Raw genomic sequence first — 22,369 nt, 5'->3', positions numbered from 1 at the left:
AGCGGGAGCTAGATAAGCATGAAGCATTGTTAAAAATGTCATAGGATGTAATACTGAAACTGGACTTGGTTGAATCTGTTGGCCTAAGAGTCCTAAAACTTTTCTATTTCTACCTTATTTCAAATGGTTTGATGTCCCTGGGGAACTGCACAGTGAAGGAAATGGTGAAAAGATATATGGCCAAGAGGAGAACGCTTTACTCTGAGTCATGGTGCGGGTTTACTCACCAAAGAGAAAGAGAGGTGCACCTGAAAGTAACCAATGCCTTGTATTGTTAGAGAGACTGTCCAGTGTGGTGCATTGGGCCAATCTGAATCGCTCAATAAGGGGTCAGACACAAGATCTGCACTGTCTGTACAAGACAATTGAGGAAGAGGGGACTAGAGACGATCCTGCCAGTCCAAGTCACGGGCAGAACAAGGGATCAAGTGTTTATTCCTGAGGTAATGGTGCCAGCAGAGGAAGAGGTGGTGAGTAACCCCCAACCCTCAGGATGACCCTAGAAATAGAGCCATGCAAATCTGCAAATATCTGCTTTGTATCTATGGATGTGGATATCCACGGAGCATGTTTCCAGATCATGGATTGGATGTAGATACAAATTTTGTATCTGCGCAGGGCTCTACCTAGAAAATTCACTTCCTGGGGGAGTGGAGGGGAGTATCTATTGTGGCAAATTTCCGGCACTACTATGATGGGTCTCTCGCTTTCTCTTCTGGGGGGCGGGTTTCAGGGCATCATTTCTTGCCCCTGAACTGGGGTATTAACTGCCCCACTAGTGTCCTAGAGGAGGGAAGTGGAGAGGGAGGGACCCAGGCCTGCCCTCTACTCCAGGTCCCAGCCCAGGGGCCCTAGGGATAGCAGTAAACCACTAGAACTGGTGGTTCCTTCCCCTGGGCTACTTCCTTCTCCTGCCCTTCAGCTTGTGGGGCTTCCTGCCCTCCCTCTGCACAAACCAGATGTCCCTCTACCTAGGGTCTTGGTCTTCTTAGCCCACCGCAGCACTTCTCCAAACTCTCCTCTGCTTTCCTCCAAACTGCTCTCTGCTCCAACACCAATCCACTCTGCTTCAACTCCTCCTCTTGTCTGATTGGAGCAGGGGGTTTTTATCATGTGACTGGCTTCAGGTGCTTTAATTAATTTATAGCAAACTTTCTTCCCTCTGCAGGGAATAAGGCTCGCTTCTAACACTCTCCTGCTGCCCTCTGGCCATGCTGTATGACATATCTCCCCAACCTTTCCCCCCCCCCCCCGCTCAACACCATGAGGTTGGGCTACTTGGGATGAGAGGCAGTGCTGTCATGATAGGCCATCAGCGTTGCTGTGTTGGCTTCCGGCCCTATGCTGTACCCGGAAATGAAAGGGCTGCAGGGATAGGAACCACCTAGTCACTCTTGCGTTCTTCTCCTTGTTTCTCTGCATCCACTGGAGTGGGGTATGGTCTGTCACGAGGGTAAACCGCCACCCCAGTAGGTAGCAGCGGAGAGTCTTCATAGCCCATTTTACCGCCAGACATTCCTTTTCAACAGTAGTGTACTTTTGTTCCCTGGGGAGGAGTTTCCGGCTGAGGTACAAGATCGGGTGTTCCTCCTCCCCTACCATCTGCGAAAGGATGGCTCCTAGCCCTACCTCAGAGGCATCTGTTTGTAGGATGAATTCCTTCTCGAAGTCTGGGGCTATGAGTACTGGATGGCAGCAAAGGGCTGTCCTTAAATCTGTAAATGCTCCTTCTGCTGTGTCAGTCCACTTTAATATCTCGGGGCACCGAGCCTTTATCAAATCCGTCAGTGGCCCTGCTCTTGTGGTGAAATGAGGGATGAATCTCTGATAGTATCCTACTATTCCTAGAAATGCTCTGACCTGCTTTTTGCAGACTGGTCGAGGCCAACCTTGCATTGCCTCCACTTTATTCCTTTGGGGTTTAACCAAACCTCTCCCTACTACATACCCGAGGTATCTGGCCTCAGCTAGTTCTATCACGCACTTGAGAAGGTTGGCAGTGAAGCCGGCCTTCCGCAGAGTGTCTAGTACCACTTCTACTTTTCCTAGGTGCGTTTCCCAGTCAGGGCTATGGATAACTATGTCGTCTAGATAGGCGGCGGCATACTTGGCATGGGGTCGCAGCAATTTGTCCATAAGTCGTTGGAATGTTGCAGGAGCCCCATGAAGTCTGAAAGGGAGGACAGTGTGTTGGAACAGGCCATCGGGTGTAGAGCAGGCAGTCTTTTCCTTGGCATTCTTGGCCAGGGGAATTTGTCAATATCCTTTGGTCAGGTCCAGGGTGGTTAGGTATCGGGCCTTACCTAACTTACCTTATCTAAGGAGTCCAGGAGAGCTGGCTGCATTTCAAAGAATCCCTTTTGAGGTTACAGGGACAAACCATCCCGATGTGTCAAAAGAATAGTAAATATGGCAGGCGACCAGCTTATCTTAACAGTGAAATCCTTGATTGCGGATCTTAAACATAAAAAAGAAGCTTATAAGAAGTGGAAGATTGGACAAATGACCAGGGAAGAGTATAAAAATGTTGCTCGGGCATGTAGGAATGAAATCAGGAGGGCCAAATCGCACCTGGAGCTGCAGCTAGTGAGGGATGTTAAGAGTAACAAGAAGGGTTTCTTCAGGTATGTTGGCAACAAGAAGAAAGCCAAGGAAAGTGTGGGCCCCTTAATGAATGAGAGAGGCAACCTAGTGACAGAGGATGTGGAAAAAGCTAATGTACTCAATGCTTTTTTTGCCTCTGTCTTCACTAACAAGGTCAGCTCCCAGACTGCTGCGCTGGGCAACACAGCATGGGGACTAGGTGGCCAGCCCTCTGTGGAGGAAGAAGTGATTAGGGACTATTTAGAAAAGCTGGACGTGCACAAGTCCATGGGGCCGGATGTGTTGCATCCAAGAGTGGTAAAACAGTTGGCGGCTGTGTTGCAGAGCCATTGGCCATTATCTTTGAAAACTCATGGAGATCGGGGGAAGTCCCAGACGACTGGAAAAAGGCTAATTGTAGTGCCCATCTTTAAAAAAGGGAAGAAGGAGGATCCTGGGAACTACAGGCCAGTCAGCCTCACCTCAGTCCCTGGAAAAATCATGGAGCAGGTCCTCAAGGAATCAATCCTGAAGCACTTACACGAGAGGAAAGTGATCAGGAACAGTCAGCATGGATTCACCAAGGGAAGGTCATGCCTGACTAATCTAATCGCCTTCTATGATGAGATTACTGGTTCTGTGGATGAAGGGAAAGCAGTGGATTTATTGTTTCTTGACTTTAGCAAAGCTTTTGACACTGTCTCCCACAGTATTCTTGTCAGCAAGTTAAAGAAGTATGGGCTGGATGAATGCACTATAAGGTGGGTAGAAAGTTGGCTAGATTGTCGGGCTCAATGGGTAGTGATCAATGGCTCCATGTCTAGATGGCAGCCGGTATCAAGTGGAGTGCCCCAAGGGTCGGTCCTGCGGTGGTTTTGTTCAATATCTTCATAAATGATCTGGAGGATGGTGTAGATTGCACTCTCAGCAAATTTGCAGATGATACTAAACTAGGAGGAGTGGTAGATACGGTGGCAGGTAGGGATAGGATACAGAGGGACCTAGACAAATTGGAGGACTGGGCCAAAAGAAATGTGATGAGGTTCAACAAGGATAAGTGGAGGGTCCTGCACTTAGGACGGAAGAATCCAATGCACCGCTACAGACTAGGGACCGAATGGCTAGGCAGCAGTTCTGCGGAAAAGGACCTAGGGGTGACAGTGGACGAGAAGCTGGATATGAGTCAGCAGTGTGCCCTTGTTGCCAAGAAGGCCAATGGCATTTTGGGATGTATAAGTAGGGGCATAGCGAGCAGATCGAGGGACGTGATCATTCCCCTCTATTCGACATTGGTGAGGCCTCATCTGGAGTACTGTGTCCAGTTTTGGGCCCCACACTACAAGAAGCATGTGGATAAATTGGAGAGAGTCCAGCAAAGGGCAACAAAAATGATTAGGGGTCTGGAACACATGAGTTATGAGGAGAGGCTGAGGGAACTGGGATTGTTTAGTCTGCAGAAGAGAAGAATGAGGGGGGATTTGATAGCTGCTTTCAACTACCTGAGAGGTGGTTCCAAAGAGGATGGTTCTAGACTATTCTCAGTGGTAGAAGACGACAGGACAAGGAGTAATGGTCTCAAGTTGCAGTGGGGGAGGTTTAGGTTGGATATTAGGAAAAACTTTTTCACTAGGAAGGTGGTGGTAACACATTCCAGTGTTTCTAGGGAGGTGGTAGAATCTCCTTCCTTAGAAGTTTTTAAGCTCAGGCTTGATAAAGCCCTGGCTGGGATGATTTAATTGGGGATTGGTCCTGCTTTGAGCAGGGGGTTGGACTAGATGACCTCCTGAGGTCCCTTCCAACCCTGATATTCTATGATTCTATGAACTGATCAACTAGCTCATCAATGCGTGGTATCGGATAGGCATCGAATTGGGATACTTCATTCAACTTCCGGAAGTCGTTGCAAAACCTCAGGGTGCCGTCAGACTTGGGGACTAGGACGATAGGGCTGGACCATTGGCTGTGGGATTCTTCAATAACCCTGAGTTCCAGCATCTTCTTCACTTCTGTCCTAATTTCTTTCCTTTTAGCTTCCGGTATCCGGTATGGTTTTATCATCCCCCTTACTCTGGGCCTCGTGACAATATGATGTTGGACCAGTGTCGTACGGCCCGGCTGTGTACAGAACACATCCTGGTTCCATTGGATCATATCAGTGAACTCTGTTTGTTGTTCTGGAGTTAACTCAGGAGATATCTTCACCAGCCCCTGTGGGTCGTCTGTCTGGGGTAGAGCTCCCTGAATGACCAGGCACATCTCTCGGTCACGCCAGGGCTTCAGTAAGTTGATGTGGTAGATTTGCTCTGGCCTTCGGCGGTCTGGTTGTCTGACCTTATAGTCCACCTCCCCAGTGGCTTCCACTATCTCATATGGTCCATGCCAGCTGGCTAGGAGTTTGCTTTCTGCTGTTGGCACTAGACCATCACACATTCCCCCGGCTGAAATCTCCATACTTTTGCCTGACGGTTGAAATATGTCTGCTGGGCCTCTTGTGCTTTTTCCAAATGTTCTCGTACTATAGAGGTTACTCGAGTTATTCGCTCTCTCATCTGTGTCACATGCTCAATGACATTCTTTTCTGGGTTGGGTTGTTCTTCCCAATCTTCCTTGGCAATATCTAATATTCCACGTGGTTGGCGTCCGTATTGTAGTTCAAAGGGAGAGAAACCACTGGACGCCTGGGGGACTTTCCGTATAGCAAACATTAGATACTGTAGAAGGGTATCCAAGCCTTTTCCGTCCTGAGCTACCACCTTCCAGATCATACTTTTAAGGGTACGGTTAAACCGCTCGACCAGTTCATCTGTTTGTGGATGGTAGACTGAGGTCCGTATGGTCTGGATGCAGAGTAGGGTACATAAGTTTTTCATTAATTTTGACATGAAAGGGGTTCGTTGGTCAGTCAGGATCTTCTTAGGGATGCCCACTCTAGCAAAAACCTGGAGTAGTTCTTTTGCCTTGGATGTGGGGTTTCTTAAAGAAAGGGCTTCTGGATACCGCGTGGCATAGTCAAGGATGACTAGTACATTTTGGTGGCCCCGAGCCGATCTTTCCAGTGGGCCCACTATGTCCATGGCTGTCCTCTCGAAAGGGACTTCAATAATAGGCAAAGGAGCTAATGGGGCCCACAAGTGAGGTCAGGAGCTATGCAACTGGCATTAAGAATAGGAGGCACAATAGCGCTGGACCTCTGCACGTATTCCTGGCCAATAAAATCTTCTTAGGACTCTATCCAGTGTCTTGTCTACTCCTAGATGTCCCCCAAATAGATGACTGTGAGCTAACTCTAGTACTGCCCTTGTGTGTTTCCATGGGACTAAGAGTTGCTCTATTTCTTCCCCTCACGTTTGCGCTATCCTGTACAACAGATCGCATTTGAGCACATAATATGGCCTTGGGCCTTTGGTCTTTCCTTCCACGGGTACGCCATTTACTTCCACTACCTATCTCCCTTATATTTGCATATAGCGGGTCATTGGCTTGGTCCTGCCCGAAATTCTCATGTGCGGTACCAAACTGACCTAATTCCAGGGGGCCTGTTTCTACTCCACTCCCTGGGTTGCCCCTACTTGGGCTAGGAATTGCCTCCAAGTCCTCACTGGCCTGAATTATCTCCTGGCTTCCTGAATGGGTTTGCCTACCAACAAAGGAGGTTTTCTGGTTCTCTGCTAGAATCCTGGTCCCCAATCTTTTATCTGCCCTCCTTTCGCGCCTAGACTTTCGGGGTTTTCCAGGGGATGAGAATAACTCTGGGTCAAATTCGGCAAACATTGGGGAAAGGCTATCTGTAGGTGCCTCCATCTCAACCCGGGGGTTGCTATCCTCCCCGGGCTCTACTGGGGGGAGTAAGCTCTCAAACCTGGGGAAGTCCCTACCAATTAAGACAGGGTAGGGGAGCCTGGGGACCACCCCTGCAGTCACCCTGGTAGTATTCCCCTGGGAATAGGGGAGCAGTGCTCTGCTGGTCGCGATCCGATGCTCCTGGAGTGTGGCAAGACGAACCCAAAGTCCCATGGCCAAGCACCCTGTTCTTATAGTTTTTTTTTCTCTGCTGAAGTGTATGGATTTTGCTGTGTCAGTTTGTGACCGGGTTACTTCTTAATTGGTGTATCTTTTGATGTAAACATTCCTATACACCTCCAAGAGGGTCATCCTGTCCTGGTTCTGATTTAATCAATTGTCCTGTATTTAGGGGTGCCAGCCTTCACTTCAGGGTCATCAATCTGCCCTTCCTTCATTATGGATGCACGTTGATGATTCTCTTTAAGTCTCTTCGCTCCTTCTTCCTTGACCATCTGGCTATAACAATGGCCTTCACACCTTATCTTTTCCTGATGCATACATTCCTCATTCACACAAACAGTCTTTTACAGAGACCTTTGAGAATACAAATAGTGTCAGTTTATTTTGAATCTCCTTAACATAGACACAATACAAGATCCTGACTTTTACTTACTAAACCTTAAAACAAAGAAATGTATATTTAACTAGAGTGCCTAATTTGTAATACATATAGGAAACCATAGTTAACATTATAACTTATCCTAAAACAAAAAGATGACCATAATCAGTCATAAGGATTGTTCTGGTCTGTCCCTGCCTTAACATCAGTACAGACACTGGCAGTCTGTCAGATGTATTTCTACCAATGTCCCAGTGGGTCATTCCTTTCTGTTATTCAAATGGGGTGGCTGGTAAAATGAAATCAAGACATACATTAGTACCTCTATTCTTATAGTACAATTATAAAATCCTGCTCCCACATGACCACCTGGCTTCGACCTCTGGCCTGCACCTGGACCCTGGTACCGTTCTGATTCTGGTTTGGCTACAGACTCGGATCTCAGTTTTGACCCTGGTCTGTCCCTGGATCTCAGTTCCAGGACTACTGCTGGCCCAGGACCAATCCTACGCCTAGCTGTGATCCACGCTTCAACCACTAGACCTGAATAGCAGAGGCAGAGCCTGACAACAAGGCTTGCCAGGTTCCTCTTCACTCACCATGTCACTCCCTGTCTGACTACCAGAGTTAGCCCAGCAGGGACAATGGCTTAAGACATGCCTGGGCCGTCTTAACACCAAGCTGTTTGAGGAATTGCAACACAAACAGGAACAGGCTTTGGATTCCTCCCAGTCATCATTTACAGTGCGTTCCTTCACACCATAAGGACGTGTATTCGCTAAAAGTTACAGAGCTAGACCAAGGTGGGTTCCTTCAACCATCACTGTGGTCACTGGACTCATCTCATATAAAGGTCCAGACTGCCAAAGGAGTAGTTTGGTGTTGCCACGTTGACCAGCTGAGACCGTCACCATCAAGCAACCTTGCTCCAGAGGAGACTTCAGATGCGCCTACTCTCGAGCCAACCACTGATTCCTCATCAATACTGCCTCTAGTCTCCGACACCCCCAGCTCACAAAGCTTGATCTTTGGAGGGGACAGTGCTTCTGTCTCAGCAGGGCTTCATGTTGAATCAGTCACCAAAGACACCTGCCATGCCGAGGTTCACCGCAGCACAGGTGAGAGCACCCAGGATGGCTGAGGGATTATGTTGCCTGCGGGGTGGGGGAGGGGTTGCGGAGTACTGTATTTTTTTGTGGGGGTAACTGTGCTCACCGAGGAGGCTGCTATTAGTACTCCTATGAGTTGTCTGGAGGAAAGAAAAAAAAAATTCACTCCAGGGGCATCTCTTCCACGCTAGCGGGCAGTCGTCTGTGGTTTTCCTGTTCTCTCCCTCCACCCCTGGAAAAATAAGAAGAGTTCATTGTCACTACTGCCTATATTGTGATTACGTGGCTTCCTCCTCACACAAATACAACCCTCGTAACCCTCTGAAGGAAGAAAAGGTACGGTATAGGAACCGTCCTGGACACGGAGGAGTCAATTTTTTTCCTTGGATTTCTTTGAGAAACCTTTGCCCCAGAACAAAGAAAGTAAAATTATGGAAGGGGGGGGGGCGGGGGAGGCGATGCGATAAGTGTGCGCTGCCTTCCAGGGACGCACGTACACATCCTGAGTAAATACAGCCCTGCAGCAAGCGAAAGCTATAAGAACTCTATGAACTCATGAGAGTTGCTCAGAAAACCAAGCCTGATGTGATACAATTATGTAGGCAAACAGAGCCACGTGACACCTATGATTGATGCCTCAGTTGTATTTTGCTTTCCTGCCTTCTTTTATTTTTCTTTCCATTTAGAATAAAGAAGTGCCCATACACAGCTCTGAGCGCTATGCCAACTACCTGCCTTTTACATCTGGGCTTTGTAACTCAGTGGGTTACTGTGCCTTCATGAAAGACAAGGAGGACTTGTGGCACCTTAGAAACTAACATATTTATTTGAGCATAAGCTTTCGTGAGCTACAGCTCACTGCATCCGATGAAGTGAGCTGTAGCTCACGAAAGCTCATGCTCAAACAAAGTGGTTAGTCTCTAAGGTGCCACAAGTCCTCCTTGTCTTTGTGCGAATACAGACTAACAGGGCTGCTACTCTGAAACCTGTGCCCTCATGGTCCTTTCTTTGCCCCTAACTAGGCCCTCCTGAGAAAAACCAAGTCTTTATTGCGCCGTGTAATAGGAGCAAAAGGCCTGGAGGACTCATGGCCGGGCTCCTGAACACTGTGACACCCCCACTGGTTTCCGCGGGGTAGAGTCATGATTTGACAGAGATGCCAGGTGCAAAAGGACCGGCTGAGCGTTGACCGAAGGTGCGTTCAGTCTCCCGCTAGGGCTTTGATTAGGCTGCGAGCGAGGGCAGGCTCAGCCCCTGGAGACCGGCCGCAGCCTCGCTCCTCAAAGTCTCTCCTGTTCTCCAGCACAAGCAGCCTTTGACCAGCACTAACCGCGGGCGGGGGCGAGTGGCCGCGAGCTCGGCAGGCGCCGCACGGGAACTCCCCGGGCCGGCGGCCGAGCGGCTCCCCGCCCCAGCGCGGAGGCAGCCATCGGAGTCCTAGGCCCCGCCCCTTGAGCGCCTCTGGGCCAATCGGGTTCGCTTGATAAAGCTGCCTGGCCCGGCGGCGGGGGCTGAGAGCCGGAGCCAGACTTGGACTTTCCCTGGGTCGCTTGGGTCCAGCGCGGCGTCGCTTCCACCTCTCTCTCTCTCTCGCCCGCGCGCCCGCCCCCCTGGCTCTGCCTGCCGGACCATGGCCCCCGAGCTGTACCACAAGGAGTTTGCCAACGCTGGCCTGAAGAGTGGCCTGCAGATCTGGAGGATCGAGAAGATGGACCTGGGGCCGGTGCCTGAGAACTTGCACGGCAATTTCTACGTGGGGGATGCGTACCTGGTGCTCCACACCCTGAAGAAGAGCGACGCCACCTTCTACAAGCTGCACTTCTGGCTAGGTAAGGAGGTGGGGGAGATCAGGCAGAGGGAGAGGGCTCGTCCCGGTCCTCTGGTGGTACGCGGACCGCCTTTCCTGTCAGTCTCGCCCAGGATCTGAGAGCTGCCGGGCATTTAAATGCCCCGGGAGCGCTCAGTTGTGAAGCCTCCCAGAGACGCCAAGGAAGATGCTTGCAAAAAGTGGACGGGGGGGAGGAGTGGCATTTGTACTTCGCTTAGATCCTGGAAGTGCGGGGTGTGCTGCCAAAAACTAGCTGGATCCAGCAGGAAACAGGTGCCAAACGAGGGGCTTTGCAGCGTTCTTGTGCCAGGATGTCTTGGGGTGCAGCTTTTTGTGTTGGGGAAGCAGCACTTGCTGGCTATTTCGATAATACACTTTCTAAGTTTGCAGCCAAAATTTGGCAGGCTCGACATGCCAGATGATCGAAGGCGGTTGTGTTGGAGCACAACAGAGCCTAAATTGTGAAGGTGGAGCTGGAGAAGCTAAGCATGTTCTCTACTTAAGCGATGGAACTGGGACCAAAAACAAGCAGGATCCAGCTAGTGCCAACTCTGGCTTGTTATGGGGCTGCTGGACCTGCATACGTTGGCATCCAGGTTGCTTTAGTGAAAGATGAGCTTACTATTCATGGAGTATAATTTGGGATGTGGGAGAGGAGAAGAGGGATGATGCTGTCAAAAGTTGGTTGGATCTAGCAGTATCCAGGAGTGAAATATTGGCCCCATTGAAGTCAATGGGAGTTTTGCCTTCAACTTCAGCGTGGACAAGTTTTCATCCCAGGTGCGGGATCTGGGGCTTTGCAGTGGTGCTGCACTGGGATGTGTGGGGGTCTAGAATTGTTTGTAGTAGAGCCACTAGACTTGGTTTCTATTTTAATGGTACAATTTGGCGAAGCTTGGGTGCAAAATCAACAGGATGTGACTAGATCTATCTCTTACCCAGACTCTTCCCACTCTCTATTTTAGCATATCTGCCATCCAAGCACCATTTCTTCCTGCAGCAAGTGGAACGGCTGGGATTCATGTCTGTCAACTCCATTTACACTCTCTTCCCATAAAGTGTTTAGAATGAAAATAGGAGCCTAACATGAGGATGCTGGGATGAAGACATGTTTTTGTGTGTCCAGGATATTGAGACTTTCCCATCTTAGCTACTAAGAGGTCATCTAGCTTTTCCAGTTACTAGTGCAGGTGAAGGAAAAGTTTTGCAGTGTTTCCCACAAGTTTTCTCTGAATTCACATACACACACAGCTAAATGCAGACAAGTAAAATCTATTTTAATACTATTATTAATATTACCAAGACTTAATAACAATTTAGTGTGTTTGAAGCTTTGTTTCTCATGGATTCTAAATGCAATGATTGCATATAAGACACATAACTAGTATGTTGGATCTGTGTGACTCCTTGGGAGGAAATTCCAGAGCAAAGTGGAGCTTGGGCTATTCACCTTCAGATGTTTGTGGAGATCATACTGGGCTCACCCTGGTTAGCTCTTATCCAATCAGAAATGAGAAATGTTGTCTGCATGAGGTATTGGACAACAGATGTCAGTACCAGAAGTGTTAGAAGAGCTGAATTAATAATTGATTTTACAGTAAAAAAAATTGGTTTGTTCTGAATCAAATCTGAATTGTCTGTTTTTTCTGTTTTTGTTTTGTTTATCTCACCACAGTGAAAAAATGTTATTTGGGTCAAACAATGTTTCAACATCGCCAATAAAAAAAAAAATCAGGTTTTTTTTTGGGGGGGCTGTAACTATTTTCTGAATTTGACCCAAATTCACCAATAGTATTATGTCCCCCCAATGCACTTTTTGGAAAACATACTATTTGCCAAATTTTTTTTACCCTGCTCTAGTTAGATGGGAGTGCATTTTGGCAGATATTCACTTGGCTTCAGGTACTAGAGGTTGTTAGCAGGGTGTGGTAATTAGCACCTTTACCAGTTAACTCTGTATTTTGTATTACTTTATCATTGATAGGGTGGCCAAAGTGTAGTAGGCACTTTATGGTTAAAGATGCAGAAAAAGTTCTTTCCGCCTTAGGGCTTACAATCTAAATAAGAATTGACATTCTAAAAACTTGTCAAACTTCCAACAAATGTAGGACACAAATACTGTCTGCATTGTGATGATGCTGTCACAAGAGCGTGGAGAAATATTTTTGATTAAAATGGAAAACAAATGAACACTTAACACAAATACATGTTGCAGTTCTTCTTGTAAAAGATCGCCACGCTCCTAACCAGTGTGCTGAAACCCATATGCTAGATGACTTCAAATGGTGTAGGTCTACTTCATTTATGCAAATGAACATTGGACAGCAGTGTGTAGTTAGGCTTTAATCTCCCCCTTCCCCCACCCCCAGTTAGCTATTTTGAGTTTCTTGACAACAGGAAATGTTCTCTTGAGGTATAACTAAACAAAGTCTGTTTTAGTACCAACAGAAGACCCTGAGGGAGATCTTCAAAGGCCCAAACAGTAAGAAGTGCTTAAATTCCTTGACTTTCAATGGGAGTTTGGCACTTATTGCCATTTTTTGCCTTTGAGAATCCCCCCATATTATAAGCAAATTAATGGGATATTTCAAGTAGAAAAGGCTACTACTGTAGTGTACAAAAGGATGGATGCATATAGAGGAAGCAGACAGAAATAACTATATGTGAGTTACTTGAGCTGCATCTGTCAAGCTGTGTTGGAGTGGATGGTGGTGTTCAGTAAAATATCTCCCATTAAATTCACGTTCCCTTTTAAAAAATATGCTACCCATGTAGTAAATATGCACGTTATGCTTGCTTAATAAATCTAATAGACTGTATGTCAGTGTAATAAAGAAACAAAAATAACCTGGTTAATCATGACACTTATTGTAAAATTGTGGGCTTATACAGTTAATGAGCAAATAGCTCCCTTGATCAGCTGTTTGATTAAAAGCCAACCTTTAATATTTAATGTTTAATATTCTTGGTTTTCAAGTGTCTGAGGAGTTTCCACTAGAGTGCTTTAGTTGGTGGTTGGTAAAAATGTTTCTAGAGGTGGTTATGAATAAGGTCTCTGCACTTGTAAAATTACCTTTGTGCTCCGGCAAAGCCAAAGAAATAATATGCTAGAGCTGAAATGGCCTGTAATGCACTGAACTTTCTCTGCTTTATTGGTCAAAGCCTCAAACAAAAACATTTGTGTATGTATGTCTTTTCAGAACAGTGAACAAGGTTTCAGCTGTGCAGCTCCCCTTCACACCAATGAAGGGATACTGCTAAAACCCCAAAATGTATTTGAAAATGTAAGGCAGTTTGGGCCCTATGTCACCTCTCATTAAAGTCAGCATCAAAACTCTCTTTGACTTCGAGGAGAGCAGGACTGGAGCCTCTGTCTTCAGTGCTTAAGGAACAGTCAATTAAATTGAAACCATCTTCTCTGGGGTTTCCATTGTCAATGGAAAGAGGGGTTTGCTCCTCTCAGGCTACTAAACTGTGTGGCTACACTTAGCACTTCGCCCTCTGGCAGTGGCAGGGCCTGGGGTAAATCAGTCTCACTCTGTATTTACTGGCCCAAGGAGTGCTGCTGCTCCTCCTCCAAACAAAAGAAACCAATTTACAAACGCAAAACAAAGGGGGATACCTTTCCCTGCCTCCTCACGGGGGGAGTGTTGTCCTGTGGTTGGCCAGGGTGTCAGTCCTTCCCTAAACAGGCACTCAGTTTTGGTTAAAACAATGAGGAGTCCTTGTGGCACCTTAGAGACTAACAAATTTATTTGGGCATAAGCCAAAACCCACTTCATCAGATGCATGGAGTGGAAAATACAGTAGGCAGGTATAAATACACAGCGCATGAAAAGATGGGAGTTGTCTTACCAAGTGGAGGGGTCAGTGCTAACGAGCCAATTCAATTAAGGTGGAAGTGGCCTATTCTCAACAGTTGACAAGGCTTGTCCCTCGTTGTTTTTGCTGATACAGACTAACAGGGCTACCACTCTGAAACCTGTCAGACTTGGTTGTTGGCCCTGTAGGGAGGAGAGCAGCTTCTAACCCTAGAGTAGCCTATCTTTCTTCTGCCACGAACTTGGCAGCAGCTTCTCTCTTCAGAGGAGGGGTTTTTAAAGGTCTGGGGCAGCCCTTAATTGGACAAGGTGTCCCTAATTGACCTGATGTAGCTCTTTCTGAGCTTCTAGGAAAAGGACCGTTATCATTCTAGGGTTAACATACCTGCCCTCTTCCAGGAACACAATAAGACCACTCTCTTGCAACTATCCAGCTTGACTTTGTCACAACTGGGGTGTGGAGGACAGTCCAGAATAAATATTATCTGGTCCTTTTATAATTAAGGATTTTAAAAAAAATCCCCCCCACAGACACAAAACCAGAAATAATAATAAAAACGTGGAAATAAATTCCCTAACAGTAATAATTGTTTCTCCTTAGAGAATGGACATTTTCGTCTTCCCAGCCCTACGTGTTGTTCGGTGTGTTAATCTCAGTTGTGGTGCAAGGAAGCAAATACTCACCAGCAACCACACAACAAAAACACTAACCCAGGAACCTATCCTTGCAACAAAGCCTGTTGCCAACTGTGTCCACATATCTATTCAGGAGACACCATCATAGGAGCCTAATCACATCAGCCACACTATCAGAGACTCGTTCACCTGCACATCTACCAATGTGATATATGCCATCATGTGCCAGCAATGCCCCTCTGCCATGTCCATTGGCCAAACTGGACAGTTTCTACGTAAAAGAATAAATGGACACAAAAGGGACCCCGGCAGGCAGCAGCATGCCATTAAAAATCCTGCCCGCCCCAGCCAGCTCTTCTCCGCCCTACCCCACCCCACCGGCAGGATGAAGAAGCTTGGTCCTGCCTGGCTGCTGCTGCACGGAAGGCAAGCTCTCCCCTCCCCCTGCCTCTTCCCCCAGCTTGCTGGGTTCCTGCCCCTCCTCCTCTCCCTCCCTGCCGCAGATCAGCTGATGGCCCTTGCAAGGGAGGGGGAGAAGCCAGCCATAGTGTGCTCACCGCTCTGGGGAGGAGGTGGAGAAGAGGTGGGGATGGAGCCTAGAATCAGGGCATATGCCCTCCAGCCCCCTGCTGTGAGCCGCTCTGAGCAGGGGGCTGGGAGTGCCCCCAGGACCCTAGCCCACACCCCCAGCCTTCTGCCCTGACCGCTGCACCCCCCTCACACACCCCAGCCCTCTGCCCTGATCCCTGCACCTTACATCCCCCAGCCCCCTGCCCTGACCCGTGCACTCCCCTCACACACAGCCAGCCCTGTGCCCTCACTCCTGCACCCCCCACGACCCCAGCCCTGACTCCAGTACCCCCACACATACCGAGCCCCCCCATGTCCTGACTCTTGCACCCCCACATTCCCACCCCCACCCTGAGCGCCAAACACGAGCTCCTGCACCCTCCCACATTCCTACCTGCACCCCTCGCACCAAATGGGAGCTGCCCAGGTAAGCACTCCACAACCAAACCTCTTGCCCCAACCCTGAGCCCCCTCCCTCATTCTAGCTCCTGGCCAGACCCTGCATCCCAACCCCCAGCCTGCTCCTTCACCCCCAGCCCTGTTGTCAGTGCACTCCCACCCTCAGCTCAGTGCAGAGAGAGAGGAAGAGAATGGGCTAGAACCAGGGAGGAGGTAGGTACCCACTCTATGTGGGCAGGGCTGGGATCCAAGACCGGCAGTGGGCTGAGTGGGGCCAGCAGCCAGGACCTTGGCTGGCAGTAGCCAGCGGACTGACCCCAGACCGGCAGTGGGCTGAGTGGCAGCGGGCTGAGCCGCTCAGCCCACTGCCAGTCTGGGGTCCCAGCCGCCGGCCCTGCTCAGCCCACTGCCGGTCTGGGGTTCTGGCTGTCAGCCTCTTGCCAGCCAAGGTCCCGGCCACAGGCCCCGCTCAGCCCGCTGCTGGCGTAGGTGAACGGAACCCCAGGCTGGCAGCGGGCTGAGCAGGCTGGTGGCGTAAGATCAGCATTTTAATTTAATTTTAAATGAAGCTTCTTAAACATTTTGAAAACCTTGTTTATTTTACATACGACAATAGTTTAGTTATATAATATATAGACTTATAGAGAGAGACCTTCTAAAAAATGTTAAAATGTATTACTGAAACGCGAAACCTTACATTAAAGTGAATACATAAAGACTGGGCACAGCACTTCTGAAAGGTTGCTGACCCCTGGTCTAGATTAAAAGTGCTTTGGGACAGGGACTGTTACTTTGTTATCTTTGTACAGTTCACAAAGGGTCTGGATCCGCTGAGGCCTCTAGGTTCTACCTAAAAAAAACAAAGCAAAAAAACAAACAAACAGACAAAAAAACACCTTGGCTTATTTGTATGAGTGTTTCTGGGTTTTTTTAAGCATGGTGTTTAGTTCATAACTTTTCCATCCCTCGGGCTATTAACAAGATTGTGCTTTGTTCTCTTTTCACCAATGTCTGATGTATTCTTACAAAAGAGTAAGCTTTCAGAAATAGGGAACTAAATAATAACTTTGTGGTTTCTACTAAGGATTTACAGTATACAGGCTCTGCTCAGTGAACACGCTAAATGTCTCTGGCCATAAAGGTCCCTAAAGATTTGATACCTTGGAATCCACAAGACTGATCCTAATTCTGGCATCAAATAGGTTTTGGGTTGACTACAATGTTCTGAAAGGATCTTCTCTCCACCATTCAAATACTCTGTCTAAACAAAAGTGTAATCCAATTTAGAGACGTGGTATTGCTGTCACAATACAATTCTAGGAGAGGAAACTTCCAGCATTATGTAAATAACCTAACCCTACCCTCTGCCTCTTGTGCCTTAGGAAAATGTGACTATGGCTGCACCATGTTAACATGGTTTATTCTTGGATTCCCTATGAGTCTTAACTGACCACCACAAACTTCTAGTTTGCTTTTGGCATTTGTTTTTTTTTTCTTACCTTTTCCTAGCTGTCTTTGCTCTGCAGTTGTGAAGACTTGAAGCCAGTGTAGCAGTAAAATATCAATTCCAGTCTGTTCACCCAAGAGCCTGTGAACCAATGGAAAAGTGGAGCAAAGATGCTTGCCAGTGTGTCCAGAGTATAAAGAATATTTTTTTGTTCTGGGTAGGATGTTGCCCAACTTAGTACTCCTTTCAGCAAGCACCAGTTGGCTTGTAGTCGTGGTTACAGCTTGTGCTTGCTACTATGGGCAGACTAGGCAGAGTCTGTGTCATAAATATAAAGGGAAGGGTAAACACCTTTAAAATCCCTCCTGGCCAGAGGAAAAACCCTTTCACCTGTAAAGGGTTAAAAAGCTAGGATAACCTCGCTAGCACCTGACCAAAATGACCCATGAGGAGACAAGATACTTTCAAAAGCTGGGGGGAGGGAGAAACAAAGCCTCTCTCTCTGTCAGTGTGATGCTTTTGCCAGGGACAGAACAGGAATGGAGTCGTAGAACTTAGTAAGTAATCTAGCTAGATATGCGTTAGATTCTGATTTCTTTAAATGGGTGAGAAAATAAACTGTGCTGAATGGAATGTAGATTCCTGTTTTTGTGTCTTTTTATAATTTAAGGTTTTGCCTAGAGGGATTCTCTGTTTTTAATCTAATTACCCTGTAAGGTATTTACCATCCTGATTTTACAGAGGTGATTCTTTTTACTTTTTCTTCTATTAAAATTCTTCTTTTAAGAAACTGAATGCTTTTTCATTATTCTTAAGATCCAAGGGTTTGGGTCTCTGGTCACCTATACAAATTGGTGAGGATTTTTATCAAACCTTCCCCAGGAAAGTGGGTGTAATGTTTGGGAGGATTTTGGGGGGAAAGACGTTTCCAAACGGACTCTTTCCAAATTATATCCCTGTTAGACATTTGGTGGTGGCAGCGATAAGTCCAAGGGCAAAAAGTAAAATAGTTTGTACTTTGGGGAAGTTTTAACCTAAGCTGGTAAAAGTAAGCTTAGGAGGTTTTCATGCAGGTCCCCACATCTGTACCCTAGAGTTCAGAGTGGGGAAGGAACCTTGACATCTGTTTTAGGGATTAGCCATCAAACCATGCCCCATTAGGACATAGTTAAAGCCCTTGCATGCTAGCCAGGCATATCTCTAAGTTCACCCTTCTATCTCCTGGAAAATCTCTACCGGTTGTTGAGATAATGAGACTTTCTGTTTGTATGTGGTTTTTGTGGCTTTCCCCACGTTGCCTGCTAGCAATGCTAATGAGAGGATTTTATGACTTTATAGTTCTAATATTCTGGGTTCTTAGTTCTGTGGAATACTAGTCATCTCTTACCAGGATGGCACTCTCCTTGAGACCATCTTTACCTAGATTGCCATGGCCTCTGGGTTTTCAAGGTTTAGTTCTAGGCCATTTTGTATACCCAGAAATGAATTATCTACACAAAAATGGACGAGCTGCAATCAGCCCTGAGCCACTGGGCCTGATTGTCTTCTCACTCGCACTTGCTTTAGTGAAGCCATTCCTGGCATACATGTGTGTGTATGAGTGTGGATTCAGGCCCTCTAGCTCCAGTTGAGTTTGAGCTGTGTACGCCAGGCTGAATTTACCTGATATTTTAAACAATATTAAATTTTTATTGCAAGACTTGGTATAGAAATTGACTCTTATCTATAACAATATTTCAGGGCCTATTTCCTTGGTCCCTGTGGTATAATTACATGCTATAAATTTAAAGTATGTGCCTTACGGAAATGAATGTCCATAAATTAATTTTTAAACCAATTTTTAACAGTTGCTCTGTGTTTATATGAAAGTGTTTCAACACCAGTCTGTCTGTGCCTATACTGCTTATGGAGTTAATAGTCCTGGCCTTGGCTTTTGTGCTGGGGCACCCAGTTTACAAGCTTCCACTTGCTGGTCTAGTACCTGGAAATTAATGGAGCTCTGCTCGTTGGGATCAAATTGTCAGAATTCTAGGTTTCCGCTGGTCTGTCCTAATCTCAAAAAGTGGGGTACTCCATTGAAGAGTTCTCTCTTTTTCTAAGGGCTGGCATGGCTCCTTCAAGGCTTTTAACTGTCTGCTTGCTGGCTTCATCTGATCTAAAGCTGCTTCTATAAAGTCAGGCAGCTGTATGATTCCACCCTCCAGAGGATTCTGCATAAACTGTTGTTACTCCTCCCTTTGATTCCCTGAGAACCAGGGTTTCCTCCATTTCAAAAGCAGCTCCAGCAGTTCTTCTCTCCCACGTGAGTTGTACAAGCATTCTCTAAAACTGCAAAGCAACCCAGGATGCATATTAATGTGAGGGGCTAGTTAAGTGGCCATCCTTAGGAAATGTAGTCCCCGCTCTCTGCCTCTCCTTGCCCTTTCCCAGTACATGCAGGTGGGGAAGACAGTTGTCTGGCCTCCTGTAATATGACATTTGGCTGGAGTTTCATCTCTTCCTCCATCTTTTTCCCTCCGTGCAACCCCTGAAAGGTCTCCTGGGCTTGGCATAGACTGCCTGGAGCCTGATGCTGGAAGTAATTTCTTAGTTTTGTCACTTCTCACCCATCTAGGGTTGCCAACTTTCTGATTGCAGAAAACCAAACACCCTTGGCCTGCCCTGCCCCTTCACCAAGGCCCTGCCCTCGCTCATTGCATCCCCCCTCCCTCCTTTGCTTGATCTCCCCCACCCTGACTGGCTCATTTTCAGCAGGCTGGGGCAGAGGGTTGGAGTGCGGGAGGGGGTGAGGGCTCCGGCTGGGGGTGCAAGCTCTGGAGTGGGGGTGGGGATGAGAATTTGGGGTGCAGTAGGGGGCTCCAGGCTGGAGCAGGGAGTTGGGGTGTGGGAGGGGGTATGGGCTCTGGAGTGGGGCCAGACATGAGGGGTTCAGGGTGTGGGAGGGGGCTCCAGGCTGGGTACATAGGGTTGGGAGCTGAGGAGCTGGCGCTCGGGGCAGGGGCAGCACGTGGAGCCCTCCTGGCTGCCCTGCTCATAGGGACATGCCAGCCACTTCCGGGAGCCGTGCAGAGCCGGCCACTGCGGCCAACTGGACTTTTAGTGGCCTGGTCAGCAGTGCTGACTGGAGCCACCAGGGTCTCTCTTTGACCAGGCGTTCCTCAGTCATCTACCGGAAAGGCAACAGCCCAGTTCAGTGGTCCTCTTCTATTGATGACTCAGCTGAAAGCACACAACTTTTTCCATTTGCAAAAAAACAGCAACCTTGCCCCTTATGTGATTGCTTCAGAATTTCTGAACCCTGCTTCACCTCAGTGCCAGAAACCAGGCACAGGCACTGCAGATGATGGAATAAAAGCCCTCTCTGGTGAGACCGGAGACTACTGGTGCCTTTCCAGAGAATTAATCTTAAACATCTATCTTACTAAACATGTGCAATATAGGTTTCTTGGACTGTAGAGAGAGTCTAATCATGCTAGAAAGGGTTTTTTACAGAGCATGCTATAGTAGACTAAGATGAGCCTTGACCATAAATGTGGTCATACTTTCTTGGTAAGAATTGTTGTGTGCTATTCTCTGAAAAGATAACACACCAGTCAGGTTTCAGAGTAGCAGCCGTGTTAGTCTGTATCCGCAAAAAGAAAAGGAGTACTTTAAGGTGCCACAAGTACTCTTTTTTTTTTTTTTACACCAAATTCAGTGTAAATGGAACCAGCACGTTTAGCTAAACTTGGTATCCTCCTCCCACCTCAAATATTGCCCCAGGTAACTACTTTCTGCTCCCTGGCCCTCCCAAGCGTTTTCCATGCTCACACTCAAAACAAGTCATTTTGGAAAGCCAAAAGTAGCTTTCAGAGCCATTTTTCAGGCTTGAATTTGTCTCACTAAACTAGAATGTTACTCAAGAAGATTGAGAGAGGTTCTGTTTTGACGCTCCTCCTTCCTGTTTTCTGTAGAAAGCCAGTACTGCAAGTGGCTATGAAATAGTCCTGAAGGGTGTCTGTGTTTTTGCTGAAAGGGTCAAAAGGCTAAAAGTCAAGTAGAGTTGGACCTTGCAAAGGGAATTAAAACCAATAGTAAAAGGTTCTATAGTCATATAAATAGGAAGAAAACAAAGAAAGAAGAAGTGGGACCGCTAAAAACTGAGGATGGAGTGGAGGTCAAGGATAATCTAGGCATGGCCCAATATCTAAACAAATACTTTGCCTCAGTCTTTAATAAGACTAAAGAGGATCTTAGGGATAATGGTAGCATGATAAATGGGAATGAGGATATGGAGGTAGACATCACCATATCTGAGGTAGAAGCGAAACTCAAACAGCTTAATGGGGCTAAATCGGGGGGCCCAGATAATCTTCATCCAAGAATATTAAAAGAATTGGCACAAGAAATTGCAAGCCCATTAGCAAGAATTTTTAATGAATCTGTAAATTCAGGGGTTGTACCATATGATTGGAGAATTGCTAACATAGTTCCTATTTTTAAGAAAGGGAAAAAAAGTGATCCAAGTAATTATAGGCCTGTTAGTTTGACATCTGTAGTATGCAAGGTCTTGGAAAAAATTTTGAAGGAGAAGGTAGTTAAGGACATTGAAGTCAATGGTAAATGGGACAAAATACAACATGGTTTTACAAAAGGTAGATCGTGCCAAACCAACCTGATTTCCTTCTTTGAGAGAGTAACAGATTTTTTAGATAAAGGAAACGCAGTGGATCTAATTTATTTAGATTTTAGTAAGGCGTTTGATACTGTGCCACATGGGGAATTATTAGTTAAATTGGATAAGATGGGCATCAATAGGAAAATTGAAAGGTGGATAGGGAATTGGTTAAAGGGGAGACTACAACGGGTTCTACTGAAAGGTGAACTGTCAAGTTGGAGGGAGGTTACCAGTGGAGTTCCTCAAGGATCAGTTTTGGGACCAATCTTATTTAATCTTTTTATTACTGACCTGGGCACAAAAAGTGGGAGTGTGCTAATAAAGTTTGCAGATGATACAAAGCTGGGAGGTATTGCTAATTTAGAGAAGGACAGGGATACCCTACAGGAGGATCTGGATGACCTTGTAAACTGGAGTAATAGGAATAGGATGAAATTTAATAGTGAGAAGTGTAAGGTCATGCATTTAGGGATTAATAACAAGAATTTTAGTTATAAGCTAGGGACGCATCAACTAGAAGTAACGGAGGAGGAAAAGGACCTTGGAGTATTGGTTGATCATAGGTTGACTATGAGCTGCCAATGTGATATGGCTGTGAAAAAAGCTAATGTCGTCTTGGGATGCATCAGGAGAGGTATTTCCAGTAGGGATAAGGAGGTTTTAGTACCGTTATATAAGGCACTGGTGAGACCTCACCTGGAATACTGTGTGCAGTTCTGGTCTCCCATGTTTAAGAAGGATGAATTCAAACTGGAACAGGTACAGAGAAGGGCTACTAGGATGATCCGAGGAATGGAAAATTTGTCTTATGAAAGGAGACTCAGGGAGCTTGGCTTGTTTAGCCTAACTAAAAGAAGGTTGAGGGGAGATATGATTGCTCTCTATAAATATATCAGAGGGATAAATACCAGAGAGGG

The 22,369-nt window shown here is 46.8% G+C and overlaps 1 protein-coding gene across 1 annotated transcript in view; it reads left to right on the top strand.

Annotated features, from left to right (window-relative positions):
- The first annotated feature begins 9,606 nt into the window (after nucleotides 1–9,606).
- SCIN (scinderin) overlaps nucleotides 9,607–22,369 on the top strand; it is a 104,803-nt gene continuing 92,040 nt past the window's right edge. Inside the window, exon 1 of the mRNA XM_084618819.1 lies at nucleotides 9,607–9,923. Coding sequence (XP_084474945.1) covers nucleotides 9,725–9,923 — 199 coding nt within the window. The 5' untranslated portion in view covers nucleotides 9,607–9,724. The remainder of the gene's footprint in view (nucleotides 9,924–22,369) is intronic.

Source organism: Lepidochelys olivacea (genome assembly GCF_965140295.1).
Source record: "Lepidochelys olivacea isolate rLepOli2 genome assembly, chromosome: 2".
Lineage (NCBI taxonomy): Eukaryota > Metazoa > Chordata > Testudines > Cheloniidae > Lepidochelys > Lepidochelys olivacea.
The sequence above is the reverse complement of the archived record's forward strand: the minus strand, read 5'-3'. Positions and strand labels throughout refer to the sequence as shown.